A 23,918-nucleotide genomic window follows, 5' to 3' on the forward strand; every position below is an offset into this window, starting at 1 on the left:
ACCCCATTGCTTGCAGCAATCACCTGTAGCACCCTTAGTTATGTAGCCTAAGGTAAGATGGCTCTTAATATATGAACCCAATGCCATACCAGTGATCGAACAAACAAGTTTATTTCTTTTTGATCAATCTAGTTCTTTGTCATCTTGACACATTCAGCTGCCATACATTCTTTCCTCACCTGCCTGTGTGTGTTATCAGGATCAGATCACTTTTTAACTTCATGACATCGTCCTCATCTTCCCTTTGAAACAATTAAGTTTTTTTTTTTCTTTAAAGCAATAAGAAGACAGTAAAATTATAACTAATAGCCATTGCATAAATTTCTATGTGCATGTATGTGCATTTTATGTATAGATACAATAAAAACAGTTGTATCAATAATATACTCTAGCATGAAAGCAATTAACTCTGATAGATGATTGACCATTGATAATAAATCTCCCCCCCTCTCTCTCTCTATATATATATATATAATATATATATATATATATATACACACACACACACAGAGGGTGTAGTGGATAAACTGTCATCTAAATTACATACAAATGAAAAAAGCACTGACATCTCATTTTAATGGGTATATTTACCTAAATTACATAAAAATATTTTGAAATACTAACAAGTAGATTTATTCAATAAAATCACCATTGGCTTCAACCACGTCCTCCAGATGACTTTGGGATTTCCTGCAACTCTTCTGGATAGTCTCCTTCTTTTTAAGTTGGTGAATGCTGCCGTAATCCTTACCTTCAGTTCATGAAGGAGTTTTGTTAGTCTCTTGCTCAACTGTGCCCCTCACACAATAATCAAGGTGGGTTGCAGTCTGAGAAGTCAGGTGGCCAGATGTTAGCAGTGATATGGTCACAGAAAATGGCTGACAGCCATGACTGGATTCTCCTGCTTTTGTGGCATGGTGCAGAGTCCTGTTGCCAGGCAAGGGTCTTCCAGAAGCTACCCTCCTGACCCAGGGCAACACTATCTCTTCCAGGCACTTGATGTAGGCCTCCATGTTGAGTCTAAGGCTGTGTGGGAAGTTGAATGGAGGCATAATGTTGCCATCCCTGGTGATCACTCCAAACACCATGATGTTGACTGGATATTTGATTTTTATCACTTGCGGTACATGTCATCAGCTTGACACCCAAATACTCTTGAAATGTTTGTATTGGAGCTTCCAGCGTTAATGCCAAGCAGTGCAGCATGCCGTTTCCAAATTTTTGACTGAGGGAATTCTGTTTTTCTCACAGACAATGCCCAACTGACCCTACAATTCTGTGTAGTTGATAAAGTCAAAAACAAACAATGCACCTGCATGAAATTAAAAATATAAAATAGCAACAATTTATCCATCGCACCCTGTATATCCTGTGTGTGTGTGTGTGTATATATCATTCGTCATCATCATCATTTAGCATCTGTTTTCCATGCTGGCATGGGTTAAAGCTGCACCAGGCTCCAGTCTGTTTTGACTTGGTTTCTATGGCTGCATGCCCTTCCTAATGCCAACCACTCCGCAGAGTATATACCCAAAGAGAATTCTGAAATAAGTATCAGTTGAACTATGCACAACAACATTGAAATATCTCTCCCGACCTCTCTTCTCTCATCCCAAAGGAATCATAGAAAGCATCATTTCCTCCTTTTGTATCGTAGAGGGTGCTTGTATGGCTGTATGTCTTTGTCAGTACTTTTAGTGATATGATACTGATGATGATGATGCTTGTGAATTCATTATGCCCCTCCCTCCCCCCATCCTTTCTTACAGTTTGTATTCTCAACTTTTACTTTGTATGAACTTTTTTCTTGATTTTTTTTGGCTTCTCTAGTATGTGTATGTGTACACACACATGTGTTTGTCTACATGTGTGTATATTATATATGCACACATACAGTTACTCACACATATATTTACATTTTAACTTCCTCTGTGTTGTGTATGTATGCATACGATATATATATATATATATATATATATATATATATGCACACACACACGCACATATATATATATATATATATATATATATATATATATATATATATATATATATATGCACACACACACGCACATATATACATAACTGTACTGTGTATATGTGCATGTAGTATATACATATATATTATATATGCACACACACGTACATATGTATGTATACACATATATATACACAAACACATGATACCCACTCATTTTATTGCTCTTTTGTTGTGTCTTTAACTGCACTGTTAATCTCAACTGTCTGGGAATTATCTCCAAATTCCTGTAAGAATAAGAAGAAAAAGCTTTCCTTCCCTATCACCATCCTCGTTCCATAGATCGTTTTCTCTCCTTCTTTCTTTTTCTTTTCTTTTATCTTTCGGCATCAATCACCAATTAACTCTAATTACATTTTTTTTTTTTTACTAAGAGCTCTGGGTATTATTAGTTTTTATCATGCCAGTTGCTCTTTGTATAGTTTCGTTTTGAACCAGCCTCACTAATCTCCTACTATTTGCTGTTTTGGCTTTTGTAAATCCTATTAGTATTTCTGTGTGTGTATATATACGTGTACACACTTGTCTCTGTGTGTTTGTGTGTCTGTGAGTGTATTACATGTGTGTATGCATGTCTTTGCCATTTTTTCCCCACTTTCGTTTTCTTTTATAATAGTTAAAATGTGTCAAAGTTGGTGGACTTGGTAAAATCTAATCATTTAAATCTGCATCTAAGGAACAGCATCATATATATATATATATATATATATATATGTTGTATATTTCTTATATAACTGATTCAATTCTAGTCAACAGGAAGACATAAATGAATAAATACACTTTTTTTTTTGTTTTTTGTTTTTTTATCTAGTCTGACAAAATTAGAGAATGACTGTAAAAATTTGTAAATTTATTTTAATCTTTTCTTTTCACTGCTAGTTTAATTCATTTGCTATGCTTGTAGCTCTGTCTGTAAGTCTAACTTGATCTATCCATCAGACTCTTGCATCACATTAGAAAATTTACCTTGTTGTTTTTGTTGTTAAGCATTCATTTCAGTACTGACTGAGCAAGCTTTATTCATAATCAAAGGTATTTAACCATGGTCATTCTGTCCTTTTGTACCTTGGACAATGTTTTTTTTTTTTTTTGAAACCATTACCACTAATATGTTATTTGAAAGTGATCTGGCTACTATTTCTAGATTGTCAACAAACTATAAAGGTTCCCTCATTTGGCTTATTGGTATTTTAAATTAACTTAACATTTGCTGCTCATTGTTTGCCACTGGTCTCTTGTCTGTGTCTTCTGGCTAAAAGAGAAAAAAAAACAGATTTCTATTGCATGTCCTCTCTTTACATACCTCTCTCTCTCTCTCACGTTTATATATTTCCTACCAGCCATTCTTATCACACCTTCTGTCTGTCATACCATTTTAGCTTAGGACAATCTACAGCTCTCATCCCATGGCTTCAGAACACCTGTCTCTGCTGCTGCTGCTGCTACTACTACTACTACTACTACTACTACTACTACTGATGCTGCTATCTCTCTTCCTCCTCCTCCATCTGTCCCCTCCTAGTATGATCTTGATTTTTTTCTTAATTTGACCATGACTAAAATCTTTCACACATGCACCCCACCACACACACTTATATACATATATATATATGTGTAAATTATACAGATTTTTTATTATATAACTATACTTTTTAAAATATACTTATATATTTATTTGGCTTGTTCAGGCTCATATGAACAAATAATTCCCGCATACAATATCACACACATCCATACATACACACACACACATACATATAAAGAACGCTTTATTCATAAATAAAGAGAAGAAGGAGAGCTGTTTGTGTTTTGTGCAGGGGAAAGGTAGACTTCTGAGATTTGAAACTGTCAAGTCTAAAGTATAGCGGCCTTTACTCTTTATGGTTTTGTAAGCGATGAACCAGTCTTGTGCCATGTACTTCTTGTATATTGTTGATAATTACACTCCAGAGCTTAACAAGTGACTCATTTTCCTCTGCAACAACAGCAATTTGAATGAAATTTTATTCTCCATTTTATTTCATTTTAGTTTTTCAACATTTTGAGTTAATAATAATTCCTACAGGATGTTGAGAAGATGACAAGAGTGGGTTGGGAGAGGCTTAAAGATAAGATGAAACAGGAGGGTGGAGGAAGAGAAGGAGGAGAAGAGGGTTTTTTTTTTTTTTTTTTTTTTTTAAAAAAAGTCCTGAATTAAAAAATAATAAATCAAAATAAAATTAGAAAAATAGGAGAGTAGGGAGCAAAACAGAAATAGAAGGGAAAAAAAAGAAAAAAGGTTAATAAATAAATCTAAATTACTCACTTATTTCTTAAACTGCTAATTCTTTTGGCTAATTTCTTTTTGCATCGCCCCCCCCCCCTTCTCTTCCTCGATGGCATCAAATCATTACAGAAGCTCTCTGCCCCACCCATTCCAGCCAGTAGCCTGGAAATATCTTTTAATATAGGATATTAAAAATATGAGAAAACAAAAACCAAAAAAAAAAAATTCATGAAATGAAAAAGACCACACGCATAAATAAAATATAAATATATACATTTTTCTGATTTTGGCTTCATTATATCAAATTTGGCTGGATAGTTCTTCTGCTTTGAATTTGTATATATTTGTGCACGTGATTGTATATGCATGTATGGGGGGGGGACATGTGCATGCACCACACGCTCACAGATACACAAACATTCATACACAAAATTCATACATTGAAATACAGAGCGGGACTAGAATTTGAAGTTCGATAAAGTTTAAAAGAAAAAAGAGGGAGAAAATATTGATGATAGTAAGATATCAGAAAGAAGATATGTGCCTTTAAAAAAAGGTGAAAAATGAAGAACACAGAGAATTTATTTTTTCTTGCTCTATCAAAAAATTTAGCTAATTGTTGCGTATATGATATTTGGTGGAGGTGTGTGTGTGTGTGTGTGTATGTATGTATGTTTAATGGGACATCTTGAGCAAATGTCTTTTACCACAGCCATGGGTTGACAGAGACTGTCAGATAAAATGTTATTCAAATTCAAAAGTCCATCCTTGTTATCTGCTTTGGAATTGCATTATTGGTATACATATGTGGAATGTTCAGCCACTTTGTGTACTAATTCAATAAGTTGGTCTTTTAGTGAATCACATACTTTTCTCAATGAATAAACTCCATCATACATATAAGTATGTGAGCGTATATATATATAAATATATATGCACTTTCTTTCAATTAAAGCCTCATAATCCAATATCTTCTAATCAAACCCATTCGCACATAACCAGAGTCTCCCAGCTAACTCTGTTCGCTTCAAGGAAGACAGGAGATGGTTGTTTTGTTTCAGTAAACATTTTAAATAATCTAAACCAGTTCATGAACTCCACTTATCCCAGATGAATTTGCTTTCTCTTTTGAAAGTATTTGGTCATTTATTAAGGCTGCCAATGGGATCTAACAAAGATTTCTGTTTTCGAGTTTTGCCACCTTGCCGCCTCACATTTCTGAGTTCAAATCTTTGCGGAACGGCTAGTTATGCTGTCCACATTTATCATTGACACTAAAGTCATTATCCTTCAAATACTAGAGATTGAGTCACCCTCCTATCCTGTTCCCATTTGCCCCCAAATGTTGCCATGATTATTAAAAGAGAGAGGTGGGGTTGTTTGAGTGAGGGATTTATACTAGTGTGTGTGTGTGTGTAAGTGTTATATAAACCTCTCTATGTTGTTATTCAGGTACTTGCTTCAATGCAGCTAATTAGCTGCACAGCATATCCCTTCTTAATCTTATTTCTTATATTTTTCCTCATTAAATTATTTCTGTGAACTATAAACATATACACACACATGTATATGTGTGTGCATCTCTCTCTCTCTCTCTCATATATATATATATATTATATATATATATATATATATATGTGTGTGTGTGTGTGTGTATATATCACTGCTTCAAAATAAATAAGTACATTACCAGTCTACAGCAGTAAACTTGTGGCACTAATTTATGTGTCTGTGTGTGTGTTCTTTTAATTAGTGTTCAGTTAACAGCCCTATCTCTGTGTTGTTTTACAGAGTGTGTGGGTAGGAGAAATTTACCACATGCTAGCTTGGTTCCATGTGTATGTCCATGTGTTTGTGTAATTTCTGTCTTTCAATTACTTAGGAGGCATGTCTCTCTCTCTATATATATTATTAGATGTGTGTGTGTGCATATATACATATATATATATATATATTAGATGTATATTTGTGTGTTTATAAGCATTTATATATTGGTGTACTTACACTCTCACACACACATTCACTATGTATATACATAGACTCTCATCTCACAGAATCATATACATTTTCATGTATTAGATTATTACCACAAACACCAAGTATATCTTTTAGTATTTTTTATATATTTGCTCAGGTCTGTAAAGTGTGTGTGTGTGTGTGTGTATAAGGGTGTATTGGGTATTTATACTGTCTTTAAGAAAAAGAGAACTCGTTACATTTGTAGAGTAACATTTATTGTGGGAATTATGGTCAATGCTTCATTGTGTCCAGTGGTTTCAGACCCAGGAGGAACTCTGACCATCATATAGAATAAATTAGATATTGTCCAGGAGTAGTCGTGGTGGAATGACTTCGATCACAAATTAAGTCTGACTAGAATTGGCTCGGGGTTAAACAATGAAAACAACTATTTAATCTTGACTTTTTTGTCTGTGTTATAGGATCCTAATCTGTCTTAATAATCATTGGGGTCTTGCAAACAACAAAGGCTAATGGCAGACAAGAACTTTAAAAATATCATTCGGCCAATCCCAACTTGTGAAACCTGTTTGTCCTTGTCAAACTGTCCAACCCATGCCAGTTATGGAACATGAATTTTGAATGTTAATTGATAATAATATTTGATTGCTCTTACATAATACTTGATTTCACATGGTAGGTTGATAGGTTTAGAGTGATTTGTTTTGATGAGGGAACATTTAGAATTGTCTGGGATAGTCTGTGCTTGAAAAGACTGGGTGACCTGGGTTTCATTATGGTTCTGAATGACCAGAGATGACCGAAAGCTAAACATGCAACATCCTATTTCAGCAGAGATTATTTATGCCCCGTTTTCTTATTTATCTAATTTTCTTATTATAGTTGCATTGGTGGTCAGAATATCATTGCACAGGGAAAAATATCATTGCACAGCCATTTCTGATGCAAACAAGATTTGAACTCAGATATGTGAAGCTGTGAGGCTGTTAATTAAACAGCATAAAACTTAAAACATTCACTTCCAACATTTTTACCTATATTGGTGTGCTAATTCTGCTGGTCTTACTCTTACACACACACACACACACACACACACACACACACACATTGTATGGCTGAGCAGTCTATTTACACACTTATCTGAGCTGTTCTTCAGATTTATTTAATTATATACAGAAGCTTCTACTGTTTATAGACCTAGGCATTTATCAAGTATATTGTACATATGTATGGAGGGGGTGGTGAGTGGATGGCAACTGTACTGGTAGTTGTGGTGGTGAGGAGTTGAATAAACAAAAGTTACTGCCAGGGTGGCATTTCTTGTGGAACCTTACAAAGGGCAAGCTAAATGGGTTTGATCTTCACTAAGACTTTCAGAAGTGTAGGTGCGTGTATAGATAGATGTGTGTGTGTAAAGGAGAAGGAAAGAGTATTATTTAGCACACGTTCATATGTACACATATATTTGTATTTCACTTACAAACATGCACACACACACACACACACACATTTGTGTGTGTGTGTGTGTACACATTGTGTTCTTTTATGCTCCAATCATACGCATACTCGCTCTCAAACACAAACTCATTAAATCACATAAGCACATACACAATCTAATTAATATATGCACATGTTTATATACGCACGCACATAAACACGCACAGATCTTGGCAAATACAAACAGATATACGCACAAAGCCCCAAATATCATTCCCTCACATATGAAATAGCCACCAACATCTGGAATGCTTCTATCCAAACCTCCATCCAATACACAAATACACACACACACATACATTTTTCTAAAGACAGCAACAAAACTCTTCAAGTCATGTTATTGAAGCTGTGGCACAACTCCTGGCTTTTATTTGTCTTTCACCCTCTGGTGTTTGGGTGGCATGATGGTGGTGGTGGTGGTGTTGGCGGTGGTGATAGTGGTAGCGTGTGTGTGTGTGTGTTGTGCTTGCGAAATCTCTCTGTTAAGAGATGTATGTGAAATTATAATGACTGTGATGAAAGTTTAGTCTAGGTATCATATATTCACAAGTATACTCTCTCTCTCTCTCTCTCTCTCACACACACACGCACACACATATACATGTGTGTGTGTGTGTGTGTGCGCACAATTGTATGTATATTTATCTACCTACCACACACATGTACACCAATCTATTTTGTTTTCTTCTTTTTACATATTCAAACAATATATAGATTCTCAGATGTGTGTGTGTGTGTTGTGTATAAACACTAAAAAAATACAGTTAGAGGGGATGAAGTCTACTCATATATATCCTGTATTATATACATATTCCTACACACACACACACATGTGCATCATACTCACTGATATATGAGATGTTCTCATAACCCTCTTCTCAGCTCCATATCATAATCATAACATGAAGTTAGTCTTATACAAGTATAATGTAATGTAAGACAGGAGTCCCTATTTTGTTTAGTTTTTTTTCTTTCTTTTTGGTTTTATTTTGTTTTTAATCTATTGTCTTGGTCCACACATTCCCACCCCACTCCAATGAAGATTTTCATCTCCTGATCTGAAAATTCTAGTTGATTCTTGTTAGATATTCCACAGTATCATGATGAAATGAGTCTTGAATTAAATTATCATGCTCAGCACCAATTCCTCCCTGTCAGTTCTACCCCCAGTTTTCTTGTAACAATATTTTGTGATAACCCTGAGAAACCGAGAATGACTGTGACTGTTATATATATTGGCCCAGGCTGAAATTTTCCAATTGAACTGGCTCTTAAATTAAATACCTCCATTCCAGTGATGTCTTGACTTTTCCAGACTCTCCACTATCCACTGTACAAGTTAGCTACAATATGTGTGTATACATGTGCATACATATACATGTGTGTGTGTGTGTGTGTGTGACACACACACAGAAAGACAGATAGCTAACAGTGATATTAATACATACATGTATGTATTAATATGAGTGTGAGAATGTGCAGCTACTGGTTTATATTTTGTCTGTGTGTGTGTGTATGTGTTGAGGTGTATGCTTATGTATATGCATGGACTTACACAGATTTGTGTTCATGCGTGTCTTTATGCTTATGTATGCATTTGTGATAGTTTCATTACTTTGTTGTTTTTGTTGTTTTGGCTTTATTGCTCCTGATTAGCTCTGATCTTGCTGTGGTTGTCCTGCCTATCTTTCTTTCAAACATCATATGTCGGACCACACTATCCAATGCATTCAAGGTGGTATGGCACAATTTGAATGAAACCTATTTATTGTTTCTAGCATACTGGTTAACCAATTAGAAGCTTCTTTGTTCCATGGTTGGTCTTGTTTTTGATGTTGACTGTATCACCCAAATGAATTTTTAAGACAGTAGGGTGTACTTACTTTGAGGAAGATTTGGCTGTTATTTCTAACATATCAAGCAACCATTTGGTCTCATTTGTATATATGGGGGATGCCTTAATCACTTCTTTTTTCTGCATTTTCCCAGCCACCACCACCTTATAAAGCCCCACTGTTCTGTATTTGCAGAGGACTGTAAGGATGGAAAAGGGGTGGTTTGCTTAGGGTGTGGTCCAGTATGAATATATCTCTGTTATTTTACTAGAAGGTGAGACCCTGTGTATAAGTTGGGTTGGTGGTAAGGTAGTATACTCTCCCCAGTTACACATTCACTAGACTTTAAGGCTGTTTTCTTATTGCTCATTGTTCATCCTCTTCTCACAGTCACCTTCTCACTCCACTCTGCTTCACTTCTTTCTACACACCACACCTTGGCCCTTGCCATCTTTGAAAAGTTTGTCATTTTCCTTGTCTGTGTATATTTTTACTAACAAAAATAAGGAGAAATAAAAGCGGTTAGAGTGGGGAGATATGCTCATACAACTTGACATTTAGACACATGTTCACTCTTATACACAAATGCATATGCATTTGGGTATAAACACAAATACAATCACACATAAATGAACATATATAAACATACAATTTAACACATGCAAACGCATTCAGAAACACACATGAGCATGTGAACACAGACATAAATGCTCACACACATACACATTTATAGTTCAATGCATAAATACATGCACTTGATAAAACACTGATACATGAAACATGCTTTTCTTCTTTATAAATCTCTCTCACTCCCCACACTGTAGTTCTTGAATAAAATTCAAGAAGACCGCAACTCAGTTAAAGTGCTCGCTACAGTGTAAGTGTAGATTGTATGTTCTTTTATAGAAGAAGTTTGATCTTGCAGAAATGTAACTAAGTGACCTGAGATGGGATGGAATATGTATTGAAACACGTGTATTTCTTCTAAGACCATGTTTCTTTAACTAAAAGTTCATCATCATCATCTTCCACTGACTGGCACAGCTAATTGTTAGAGCACCACTACAGATTCTCTGGTAGTCAGCAATCATGATTGAGCTCTGACTGCTATCCGCATGCAGAGGGTGTATAATATCAAGACCTGTCTAGTCCTTGTAAGACCAGAATTTCCTTTTTGCCTGCCTCTTCTTCACCTTCCTTCAAGGTGAGCAAAGAAGAAATATACACGCACACACACACACACACACACACACATGCATGCACACATGCATGCATAGACACTCATGGACATAGCTAATTTGCCATGGTCCCAGTGTGAAGATGACGGAACCAAAGATGACCAAGGACACCGGGAGTATCTCTGAATAGCACAACTGCATTTCATCAATCTGACAGCTATGAAATTTGATGATTATAAGGAATATCTTAAATTTTTACCCCCACTTTACCTTTCCCCACACTATATCAGCTTTGCTGTTGATCCACATGACCTCATTGCTGGTCTTTATTAAGGTTATTAATGATAGATCAGTTCTTGGTTAGGAAGATCGATTCATTTCTTATGTTTAATCTTTACCTCCATATCAACCCAAAGGACATATTAGTATCTTGGATACATCATCTAAAGTGTTCGTCATATTTTAAGACACTTGGATGTGATGTGAAGAATATTTGGCTGCTATTTCTACAGACCGCATAAAGGCTCCAATTTTGCCAATAGTTGTCATTGTTGTTGTGGCTGGTGGTTATGGTGACGGTAGCATTGACTGCCAGATGAGTGGAGTGAAAGTCAAATTTGCATTGCACTTCTCTTGCAGTTTTCATTACCCTTACTGTTAAGCTTACTGCTCTCTCTCTCTCTCTCTCTCTCTCCCACCTCCACCCCCATCACTTTTCACTCACCCCCACTCATCCACCAAAGCCTTATCAAGTTGTAATGCAAAGATCAGCATTGGTCCATCTTTAATTACCACTTTCTAAACTGCTGTCACACAACAAGGGAGGTGGGGTGTTCTATGCCATTGTCAAGAAACACAAGTTCAGCTTGTGTTTTTTGTCTTTACCTTTTAAACTGTCAGTAAATTATGTATTTTATTATTATAGTTCCTATTATTATTATTATTATTATTATTATTATTATTATTGTTGTTGTTGTTATTATTGTTATTATTAATGGCAATCTCCCTGCTGATATAGCAGTTTGTAGAACTACTCCAGTCAACAAAAGAGACACACAGTTTGATTGCTGTGCAGAAGGGGTTCTCAGTTTTTTTTTTACAGGATGGTACAAACAGTAAATAGATCCGAAAGATGTAGTTTCATCTCTTGGCATTTAAATTCAAATCCTTCCATGACCAGACTTTACTTTATATCTTTCAAGAGTCAACGAAATCTGTACGAGTGATAGATAGGCTCAGGTCATTTCAAACAATTGTACACCTATTCTTGCAATGGTTTTGGCCTTGTTCCAATGGCCGGAGTCTTCTTAGTTCACACCTAGCTTTCTTAATTGAAACACAATCGTGTTACAAATGTATGTATACATTCACACCTAAACACCAAACATCATCTCCTAGATGGATGTCGTCAAAATAGAAACACATGTAAGATATGAAGATTCACAGCATTTAAGCCTTCTGGTGTGCATTGGTGTGTATATATGTGTGTGTATGTGTTAATTATACAAGTACATGCAAAGACGTTTGGCTGTCTTGCTTCATCACTATATTTCTTTGTATGAGTCCTTACCCGCTCTCTCATTTATATACATATATCTATGTATGTATGTCTATGCATGCATGTATACATAAGATGTTGCTTTTGACTAGCCCTGGGTCAGCCCTGATCAAACATACCTCTGATCAAAAGGCTCCAGCTGTTACAACCCTGTCATTTTTTTTTCCAGACACAGTATCCTAGCATTGCATTATTTACTGTGTCCTCTCTCTTTTATTTTAGATAATTAGAATGTGACTAAGTATAGATTTGGCTGCTATTTCTACAGATCATTTAGCAGTTCTCTTGTCTTATCTCATGTTTAAGTAAGTGGCTGGCTGTGTTATATATATATATATATATATATATATATATATATATAGTTTCTGTCTTGGTTCTATCACCACACATTTTCACATGCACAGCCTTTAAGCAACATGAATAACTTTAAAGTCCCATGATAAACATGTTTTCCCTCAGACCCTATTGTGTATTACTAGTGTTTATTTTATTGAAGCTGAAAGGATGAAAGTGAAGATCCACTGCTGACAGGATTTGATCTCAGGCTCAGGTGGGAAGAAACTTAACACTGTAGAGCATTGAGATCTTTACTGCTCCAGCTACCTCCTTTCAACCTATATCTCTTTTTATTTGTATATGGAAGATTCTGACTTCTCTCTTTCTCTTTCCCTCCCTTTCTTCTTTGTATATCTGTGTTTGTGTGTGTCAGTGTTCTCTCCCCACTCTCTCTCTCTCTCATGTTCTAAATTCTTTCTCTGAGACCCTGCTACTGAGGAAATAGATATGGAAGGGTGTTTACAAATGGGATTGGAAGAAGGCTGGGTTACATAGCATGTTAATGTTTTGTTCTGTGTGTGTGTGTGTGTGTGTGTGTGTGTGTGAGTGTGAAGGAGACAAGCAAGGTAAGTGGGGAGAGAAGGGGATGGAGTAGAGTTTTACTATATTTTATTTTATTTAGCATTTGTTTTGTCTGCAAAGGAATGAAGGTGTCAGGGTCTTTTCTGTTCCATTCCAGCATCAAGGAGAGGGCTCTATGGTAGGGCAGGGGTTGGATAAGCAGTTTCCTCTTCTTTTTTTTTTTATCTTAGCCCCAATCATCTCAACTACTAACAACCTACCCCTTCTTTTGTTTATTTATTTTTTACAATTCTGAGATTAAAGTTATAGCAATGCTGCTGCTACTGCTGCTGGTGGAATCAAGAGCTTTGGTAACTGTGGCTGTGGGGGGGGGGGTTAACTGTCCCCATGGTAATGTAAGGTGGTATTGATGATGAGGCTAGTGAAGGTTTTTGCTAATGGTTGGGTAGTGGGAGATTAACAGTAATCTTAGTAACAGTGATAATTGATGTAGTGGCTGTTGTTCTGATGGTGGTGGTTGTATTTTGAGAGCCTGCCTCTGTTTAGAATATCATTGGTATCCTTAATGGTTTTGCCCAGAACTTCCCAGAATATAAGTTCATGAGTTTCTATGTATTCATGCATGCATATAAACACACACATACAACATGTACATGTACATATACATACACTTTCTGTCTGTCTATCCCCCCTCTTTTTCAAACACACACACACACACACAGATTATAAACCAAGACATTTTATTTTGTGTGCATGCTTGTATAGATATATTATTCCTTTATTCGTTCCATTCATTTGACTGTGGCCAGGCTGGAGCACCGTCTTAAAGGGTTTAATCGAATAAATCAACCCAAGGACTTATTTTTTGTAAGTTTAGTACTTATTCTATCGGTCTCTTTTGCTGAACTGCTAAGTTATGGGGACATAGACACACCAGCATCAATTGTCAAGCAATGGCACAAACATACACATGTTAAGTATATATATATATATATATATATATATATATGTGTGTGTGTGATAGGCTTCTTTCAGTTTCCATCTACCAAATCCACTCACAAGCCTTTGGTCAGCCTGAGGCTGTAGTAGAAGACACTTGGCCAAGGTGCCATGCAGTGGGACTGAAACCGGAACCATATGGTTGGAAAGCAAGCTTCTTACCACACAGCCATGCCTGTACCTATTAGATGAGAACTTATATAAACAAACAGGGTTTAACAGAATAACCAAAAAAGTAAATACATAAAAATTCCGGGTGGCAAGTGATAGAGAACACATTTATGTCTTAAGTGTAACATGTATTTAGTTATATACACAGAACTTTAGTGTGTTTGGTACAATAGATAAAATGAGTTGGTGTGGGAGACTGTTATTTCTGTCTGTAGCTAGGTCTAACTTCCAAAAATAATGTCCCTTACCTACATTTCTATACATATATACACCCCTAAAGTAACAAACACTGAAATAAATGGGCACTCTAACATCCATATATACATACATACATCCATTTTCTTTTAATATACACAAAAGAAAACAACTTAGAAGTAAAAAAAAAAAATAGGGATTAACTCTATTTTTTTTATATCTAACCTTTAGTACTCCAGTGTGTGGTACACATTCATATGTCCTGTTATATATAGTTCTGATGTTGTCAGAATGGTTAGAAAAGGGCGTGGCCCTCTGGATTAACCTGCCACTTTGAAATTTGATTTTTTTTTTTTTTTTCTTCCTGTAATTGTACAGTGTATTTTCACTTCAGAACATAGCAAGCAACAACCACCAAGAAGAAACAAATCTAATCTCCACACCACCACACCACCACCACCAGCACTAACAACCAACCTTACCAGTGTTCATTATTTTGACTAGAAAATCTTTACCTCCTTTCTCTTTAGGCTTCTTTTCCCCCACATAGTGAAAAACCTTAATTTTATTTCCACTTATTTATTTTTAATCTCAAAAGTAACTTTGTGTAACTTTTGCGGAAACCAGATTCTACTTTTTGTCTGTTAATCTCTACCACCAGTCAGGAAAGGAAAAGACAGAAGAACTCCAATACTTCTTTATCTGTATCACTAACCATCCACCACTGCCTCACCCTGTAAACCCAGCCACCCAAAAGGTTGTGTGGTGAGGGAGTAGGAGTGGTGCTGTTGCTTTACAAGAATATAAATTCCTTAGCTTTGTGATGGTAGTGGGAGGTTCAAATTTGTTAATTAGACACAGACCAGAGAGTACCAAATTCCTTTATGTGTGTGTGTGTTGGTTGTCTGTGCATGCGTGTGTGTGTGTGTGTATATACACACATACATACAAAACTGGCATACATAGTTTCCAAATTTATTAATTAGAGACAGGCTATAAAGTACTAAATTCCTTCTTATCTATCTGTATAAATATATACATATACATATATTTATACACTATGCGCATACATACACATTGTTTGAGATAATTTTCCTTCTATTTATTTATATTCTTCACCCTGAAATGATTTTTTTTCTTCTCTCTTCTCCTTACAAAAAGAAAAACCATATTACTATCCTCTCTCTCTCTCTCTCTCTCTCTCTCTCCCTCTCTCTCGTCCTCTTCTGTCTGTGATTCTCTTGCTCTTGCTCAGTAATTTAGTAATGGTAATAGCAGTGCTAGTTGTCATGGTTGTTGTAATTTCTGTTGTTTTTGTTTTGTTGTTGTTTTTTTTTTTCCCCCCTCTGTTATCTTCAGCACTGATTGGTTATTTCTATACTAAAGTTTTCTGGGTAAAACTGTGCCAAAGATAAGATCAGATCTGCTTGTATTATGTATATGTTTGTATGTTGGTTTCTATGTTTTAATGTGTGTACGTGTGCTCGTGTGTGTGTGTGTCTATTACACATATGAAAACTATGTCCCATAATCTTGATGATATATTTGAAATGAAATATTAATTCACAGCTCTTATCTATTTATATATAGACGTTGCTTTTATATTTATTTTACTTCAATAATTTATTAATGTTGTGTATGAGCAATAGCATAAACGTATACTTAACAAGTTATCTACTGAGCTGGCCACAATTTTGTATGCTTAAAACCCAGCACTCGCTTTGGTTTGTGTGTGTATGTGTGTGTGTGTGTGTGTGTACATGTGAGTTTGTGTGTGAATCTGTACGTACACCAACAAGTGTATAAGCACACAAAGAAAACTATATGCACCCAGTTACTAATTACACAACGAAACAGTTTCTGCTATTGTTGTTGTTGTTGTTGTTGTTTCTTACCTTTTTGCTTATCATCATCATCATCATCATCATCATTACCATCATCATCATCATCTTCATCATCATCATCATTAACATCATAGTTATGACTTCAAAAACGGTACACAGGTTATTTTAATATTTGCAACCCTAATTCAGAATCCCTCTCTCACTGCAACCCTTTCCCCTCATCATTTATGCCACCTTCATCATAATCATCATCCTCATCATCATCACCACCACCACCACCACCAGCACAGCTATAAGCACAACTAACGCACTGCAATATTTTGCAGATGGTGAACCTGAGTTAGATGAAGAAAACGCTCCTCAACAGGCCGACACCACTCAGGAGTCAGAGGTTGCAAACCACACTGCTTCGCTGGCTCCCTCAAACTCTTCGCTACTGAACACTAGTTGTCTCCTCTCTACTGGTTCAGCTCCCACAGGTAGGTGGCAGCACTCCATCATTTCCACCATACCACTACCAACCACTGTACACGTTCGCTTAGCTTACAGATGAATTAACTGAACTAACTTGATGATAACAAATACTAACCTCATTTGAAAACAGTAAAGCTTTCGATCGGTGCTTTCCTCTTTATCACCCAACCCAATCTTACTAGCTTCCTTCCACTTACTTAACTCACTTGTAAATTTGTTTGACAAAATCCTGTCCAATATTTCCTGGTTGCAGTTGGGTGCATTGTGTGTGTGTGTGTGTGTGTGGCATTTGTGTTACGGTTGTTGTGTAGCTTTTGGTCTGTTCTGAGTTTTGGTCACTAATGTTCCAGCTGTGATTGATAATACTGGTTTTTTTTTCAGACATGTTATATCCAACACTACATTATCTTATATGCCCTTCATAGTTTAAAACAATAGGTTTGATTTGAGGGAAATTTTGTTTCTATATTGAGTAGGTCAAGTGACCCCCTCTTCCCCTCTAGAGACTCTCTCATTGGCTTGACCACATTTGGTGTCATCCATAGGTTCTCATTTAATATGCAAATGCATACATACAGAAAGATATTTTGCCTACATGTGCTTGTTGTGCATATGTATATACAGGGTGGCCCGAAAGTAGGTTTACAGGTATTCAACTACCTCTTTCGCATTCATATATTAACAGTTTAGATCTTAATTATAAAAGAATATGAAACCATTATTCTATGCTAATTTAGTCCATTTTGTCAAGCTCCCTTTTCAGTTTGTAAGATAGAAATTTCAATGTAATAAAATGTTTTAAAAGAATTTTAAAGTACCTACATGATAACTGTAAACCTACTTTTGGGTCACCTGATACATATATATATATATATAGTTATGTATAGTTGTGGTCTTATACAATGTTTCAGAAGTGACAATGAGCAAAACTAACGTTTGTTCTCTTTCACTCGCCACTATACCAGATGACCTTTTCTGATATGAAACCACTTTCAATGAGTGGATTAAAGCCATGCTGGAGCACCACCTTCATAAGTGCTGTTGCTTTGAATATACTGACCCCAGCACTTGTAGATCACTGCTACTTTTTAATCAGATGAACAGCAAATTCGACCTGAATAGAATCAAGCTTTTAAGATAAGACACCCAGTATTCGATTTTTGGGCGAAAGAGGTTTCCAAATTCAGCCTTGTGGAAGCCACCACCAATTTTACTTGCCAATTTATCATTAGTTAACACCATCACCAATATACTATTGTAATTAGTTTTGTTTGTTCATTTTTATATCATTATTTTTGTCTGCAACTTCTATATTATCATTTCATTATGTTGGTATTACTGCTGCACTGTTACTATGTGTCTGTATGTGTGTGTGTGTGTGTGTGTGTGTGTATGTATGTATATATACACACATATAGGCTTATCTGCAGTTTCTATCTTCCTGTTCTCACTCGCAAAGAATTGGTCAGCCCAAGGCACTTGCTCAAGGTGCTATGCAATGGAATGGAACCCCAGCCCATGTAGTAGCAGTCAGCTTCATAACCACACTGTCATGCTTTAGTCTAAGCCATACATGCATGTAATCAGTGTGACTTGTATCTAGCCATAGTGTGCCTATACCTATATATATATATATATATATATATAATATTTCAGGCATGTGTGTATACTTGCACACACACATGCACACACATTATTTCAGTCATTAGACTGTGGCCATGCTGGGGCACCACCTGGAAGAATTTTAGTTGTGCAAATTGCCTCCAGTGGAGGTACATTGCCTAGTGGTTAGAGCAGCAGATTCGTGATCGAGGGATCACGGGTTTGAATCTCACACCAGGTGATTGTGTGTTTATGAGCGAAACACCTAAGGTCCATGTGGCTCCAGCAGAAGGTACAAACTTCTGACTCTTTCGCCACAACTTTCTCTCACTCTTTCCTCCTGCATCTAGCAGCTGATCTGAGATGGACTGGCATCCCATCCAGGTGGGGAACCTATACGCCAATGAAACCGGGAAGCCAGCCCTTATGAGCCAGGTATGGTTCGAGAAGGAACAAACAACAAGAAATTGCCTCAACTACTTAATATTTTCTTTCTTTTTTTTTTGTAAAGCCTGGTGCTTATTTGATTTGTCTGTTTTACCAAACTGACCGACGCCAGTTGTCATGCTATGATGGGGAACAGAGACACAAAGACATACATTCTCCGCTATCTATTTATGTATCTATCTATCTATCTATATACATATGTGTATATATGTATGTATATATGATGGGCTTCTTTCAGTTTCTGTCCATCAAATCCACTCACGAGGCTTTGATCAGCCTTAAAGTAGAAAACACCCAAGGTGCCCTTCAGTGGGACCTAACCTGGAACTATGTGGTTGTGAAGCAAGCTTCTTACCGCACAAATATGATTTTAGTCTTTGTGTGTGTATATATATATATATGCATGTATATATATTCATTCATTGTTTGACCATTTTCTCATTCTAGCAGGTGTTGAGTGAATATATATTATTGAAGTATCTCAACACATGCGTATATATGTGCACGTGCACTCACATATGCATATTTATATGCTTTGGAATTATGTTTGGTTTTTTTTGCCTTTCTTATTTGTATTTGTTTGCTGCTGCTGCTGCAGTTCCTGACAATGATGCTGATGTTGTTGTTCTTGTCACATGCTGCTGAGCTTGTTGTCCTTTGCTGTCTTAGATATTTTTGTTGACTTCCCAAGCATTGTTGTCAGCTCTCCTCCTGCCTTTTACTACTCTCCCTTATAGTAAGCACCTGAACAATGATGCCTTGAATTAATATTCTTCCTTCTTCCAGCCTTTTTCTCCATCCTGCCACCACCCCCTCTCTCTCTCTCTCTCTCTCTCTCTCTCTCTGCCATTTGTTGGGGTGGTGATGGTGTTGATGTTGATGATAATGGTGTTATTTCCATCAGGAGGAGCAAATGATAGACAGACAGACAGACAGATAGAGAGGTAGATAGACAGACAGACAGACAGAGATATATAGATAGACAGATAAATAGATGTAGTAAGAGAACTTTGACACATATAAGCATATATAAACACATGCAGACTCATATATAAACACACAGTGCAGCTATAAAATGTGTGTATGTTTGTGTGTATAATGTCTTTTAATATAATTTGGCTGATTTCGTTGTCATGGAAACAAAGTTTTCCTATTCATTAGCCTGATGCTATCATATGATAGACTGATTTATTCTGTTTCATTTCTTTATACAGATTTTCCTCCTCCCTGTCTTTCTCTCTCTTTCTCCTCTCTCTCTCTCTCTCTCTCTCACTCACTCCTCTCTTTCTCTCGATCCTTCTCTCTCTCTCTTTCGCTCCTTGTCTCTTTATTATTCTTTCTCATTCTCCCAGTGTCTTATTCTATTCTATCTTTTTCTCATAGGTTTTTTTTTAAATGTATTAGTTTTTGTTTTGTTTTACGTATTTTTTAAGAATATGTTTGAGTTTTTGTTTTTAATTATAAAAGTAGATTACTTTATCTTTACTCCCCTCTTCCTACCCTTCCCTTACCTTCCATTATATCTATATGTCTATCAGTCCCACTACAGTTATCCATCCATTATGCTTTCTGTTTATCTAAACATACATACATACATACATACATACATATATATATATATATATATATGCACACAATCTCTAATAATTTCTCAGTATATTTGTCTGTCTATTAATCCATGTATGTGTACAGGACCTGGAGTGTTGACTGGTTCCAGGAGCACAAGGACAATTACAAATTCCGCATCTTATTCTTCACTCCATCTACTATCATCTCTTTACCATTCCATCCCTTTCTCCCTCTGTCCCTCGCTCCCTAATAAAATTTTTTTTTTTTTTTGTTTTCATTTTGAAAAATTTTGTTTATTTCCTTCTTCCTTATTTTCCCCCCCTCTCTCTCTCTCTCTCTCTTCTCACCCTGTCCACATCCTGACAAATTACAACTCTTCCCCACCCCTCGTATTTAAAACATCGACATAATCCGGACGGAAAGTCTCGAGGTGCCGGTCTTTAGCAGCAGAATTGTCTCTGGCAAGCAGTTTCTTTTGTTCTGTCGATCAATTGGACACTGCCATTCGTTTCTACAAAAAAAAAAAAAAAAAAAACGACCAAAAACAACAAAAGCAAAAAAGATATTCAAGAACCACTTACACATTTACACATACATGCATATACATACACATATATGCAAGCAGAAATATGTACATACATTGACATCTCCGTGTCAATTGGCTCAATGCTGCTTGCTTGTTGAGACGCAGACTCAGCATCTGAGAGGCTTGCACTTAACCCACGACCCATCCTTCTCCTCTCCACTCCTGTCTTTCCCTCATATCATTTCAGCATTTCGAAAATCTTAACTAAAATAATGAAATCATTTTCCACACACAGACACCTATCCATGCACACACACTTACACTCGTATATGTGCACATACACTCATTATCTCTCTCTCTCTCTCTATCTATCTATCTATCCACCTATCTATCTATCTCAGTATATATATATATATATATATATATATTATATATATGCACACAATCTCTAATAATTTCTCAGTATATTTGTCTGTCTATTAATCCATGTATGTGTACAGGACCTGGAGTGTTGACTGGTTCCAGGAGCACAAGGACAATTACAAATTCCGCATCTTATTCTTCACTCCATCTACTATCATCTCTTTACCATTCCATCCCTTTCTCCCTCTGTCCCTCGCTCCCTAATAAAATTTTTTTTTTTTTTTGTTTTCATTTTGAAAAATTTTGTTTATTTCCTTCTTCCTTATTTTCCCCCCCTCTCTCTCTCTCTCTCTCTTCTCACCCTGTCCACATCCTGACAAATTACAACTCTTCCCCACCCCTCGTATTTAAAACATCGACATAATCCGGACGGAAAGTCTCGAGGTGCCGGTCTTTAGCAGCAGAATTGTCTCTGGCAAGCAGTTTCTTTTGTTCTGTCGATCAATTGGACACTGCCATTCGTTTCTACAAAAAAAAAAAAAAAAACGACCAAAAACAACAAAAGCAAAAAAGATATTCAAAGAACCACTTACACATTTACACATACATGCATATACATACACATATATGCAAGCAGAAATATGTACATACATTGACATCTCCGTGTCAATTGGCTCAATGCTGCTTGCTTGTTGAGACGCAGACTCAGCATCTGAGAGGCTTGCACTTAACCCACGACCCATCCTTCTCCTCTCCACTCCTGTCTTTCCCTCATATCATTTCAGCATTTCGAAAATCTTAACTAAAATAATGAAATCATTTTCCACACACAGACACCTATCCATGCACACACACTTACACTCGTATATGTGCACATACACTCATTATCTCTCTCTCTCTCTCTATCTATCTATCTATCCACCTATCTATCTATCTCAGTATATATATATATATATATATATATATATATATATTCATCTCTCAAAGACCATGACTTTTCAATCTTCCAGTTCTTCCTGTTGTTTCTTCTAACTTGTCACTCACACATGCATGCGTGTGTGTGTGTGTGTGTGTGCATGTCTTCTTGGGTGTGTGTATATATGTGTGTGTGTGTGGGTGTGTGTCTCCTTGAGCCACAGGGATTTTAGCTCAGCTTTGATTCAGGTTCCTGTAAGTAGCACACAACAACACATATCTCTAAATATAATTGTCAATCCATGTATCTTTAATTATTTTCTCTTTACCTTGCTATTCTCTTCCACAGGATTTCTCACTACTTTTGTTCTTCCTTCGCTTTTCTCTTTTTCTTTCTTTTCTTCTTCTAAAACAATAAAAATCTTTTTTTCCTATTTTTCCTTAAAATTTTAATGTATTTTTCATTAAAAAAAATATTGTACATTACTCATTCATTGTTTTCTCTCTTTCTCTTCCCCCTCCTCCCACCATCGCACCACCATTGAATATATGTTGCTACCTTCAAGATAGGATTTGGTCCTTTTTCTCTCAGCATCTCTCTCTCTCTCTCTCTCTCTCTCTCTCTCTCTCTCTCTCTCTCTCTTTTTCTCTTATTAAATCTTTTGTGAAGAATTTGAATAGCATGATGATGATAATAATAATAATAATAATAATAATAACAATAACTCAGAGGCTGAAATGAGTGTTGTCAGTATAAAACAATAATGATAAAATTATCTGTATTATTATTAAATGTAAATTATAATAACTAAAATAATAACACTATTAATGATGATGAGAATGGGAGGTGATGATCCAAACAGTGCAAATGCCTAAGTTAATTAGTTGGATGGGAGAAAAGTGAAACAAAAAAAATATAGCCAGTGGTGTGGGGGCTAAAATGTGGCAACTAGAGCAGGGTAGAGGGGTGGGTGAGGTTTTTTAAATCAAGGGGGGGGTTTGTGGTGGTGGTGGTGGTGGTGGCAAGGTGACTTTTTTTTTTTTTTTGTAGGATGATTTTTTATAAGGGCAGCTGGGTGTGAATATGGCTGTATGGTCCAATGGTTTTGACAAATAATAAAAATTAGGGGAAAAAAAAAAATTTGAAATTAAAATGAAATAGATTCATTAGAAATATTCACTTGCTAAATTTTAATGAACTTTTTTCAAACTGAACCATCTGACCATTTTGATGAGGAAATGGGATCCATGAAAAAAAATATATTTAAAAAAAAAAAAAAGGAATGAATGAGTAGAGTTAGTTTTTGCAAACAGAGTTGTAGTTCTTCTAATTGGTTAGTAGTGGTGTTGATAGTTGTGGTGGTAGTTGTAGTTGATGTGTTTGGGGATTTTGTAGATATACAAATCATATTTTCATATTTTAAAAGAAATGAGAGTTTGTGTTATTAAAGCTTTTTTTCATCAATTGTTGTTATCTTTGTGTTTCTGAGTTCAAATTCTGCTGAGGTCAACATTACATTTCATCCCTTGGGCTCAACAGAACAAAGTACCAGTCAAGTACTGAGATTTGTGCTATTTGAGTAGCTGTCTCTCCTCATATTTG

General features: G+C 36.0%; 1 protein-coding gene across 4 annotated transcripts in view; it reads left to right on the forward strand.

The window, feature by feature from the left end:
• LOC115220811 (zinc finger homeobox protein 4) overlaps positions 1–23,918 on the forward strand; it is a 196,324-nt gene that overhangs the window by 125,873 nt on the left and 46,533 nt on the right. For 3 of the 4 annotated variants that reach the window (XM_036510487.1, XM_036510488.1, XM_036510490.1), the window contains exon 2: positions 16,746–16,898. The exons of the other annotated variant lie outside the window; for it this stretch is intronic. In XM_036510487.1, coding sequence (XP_036366380.1) covers positions 16,746–16,898 — 153 coding nt within the window. The remainder of the gene's footprint in view (positions 1–16,745; positions 16,899–23,918) is intronic. 4 annotated transcript variants of the gene reach the window in all.

The sequence above is a fragment of the Octopus sinensis genome, linkage group LG17 (assembly GCF_006345805.1).
Source record: "Octopus sinensis linkage group LG17, ASM634580v1, whole genome shotgun sequence".
NCBI classification, from domain to species: Eukaryota; Metazoa; Mollusca; class Cephalopoda; order Octopoda; family Octopodidae; genus Octopus; species Octopus sinensis.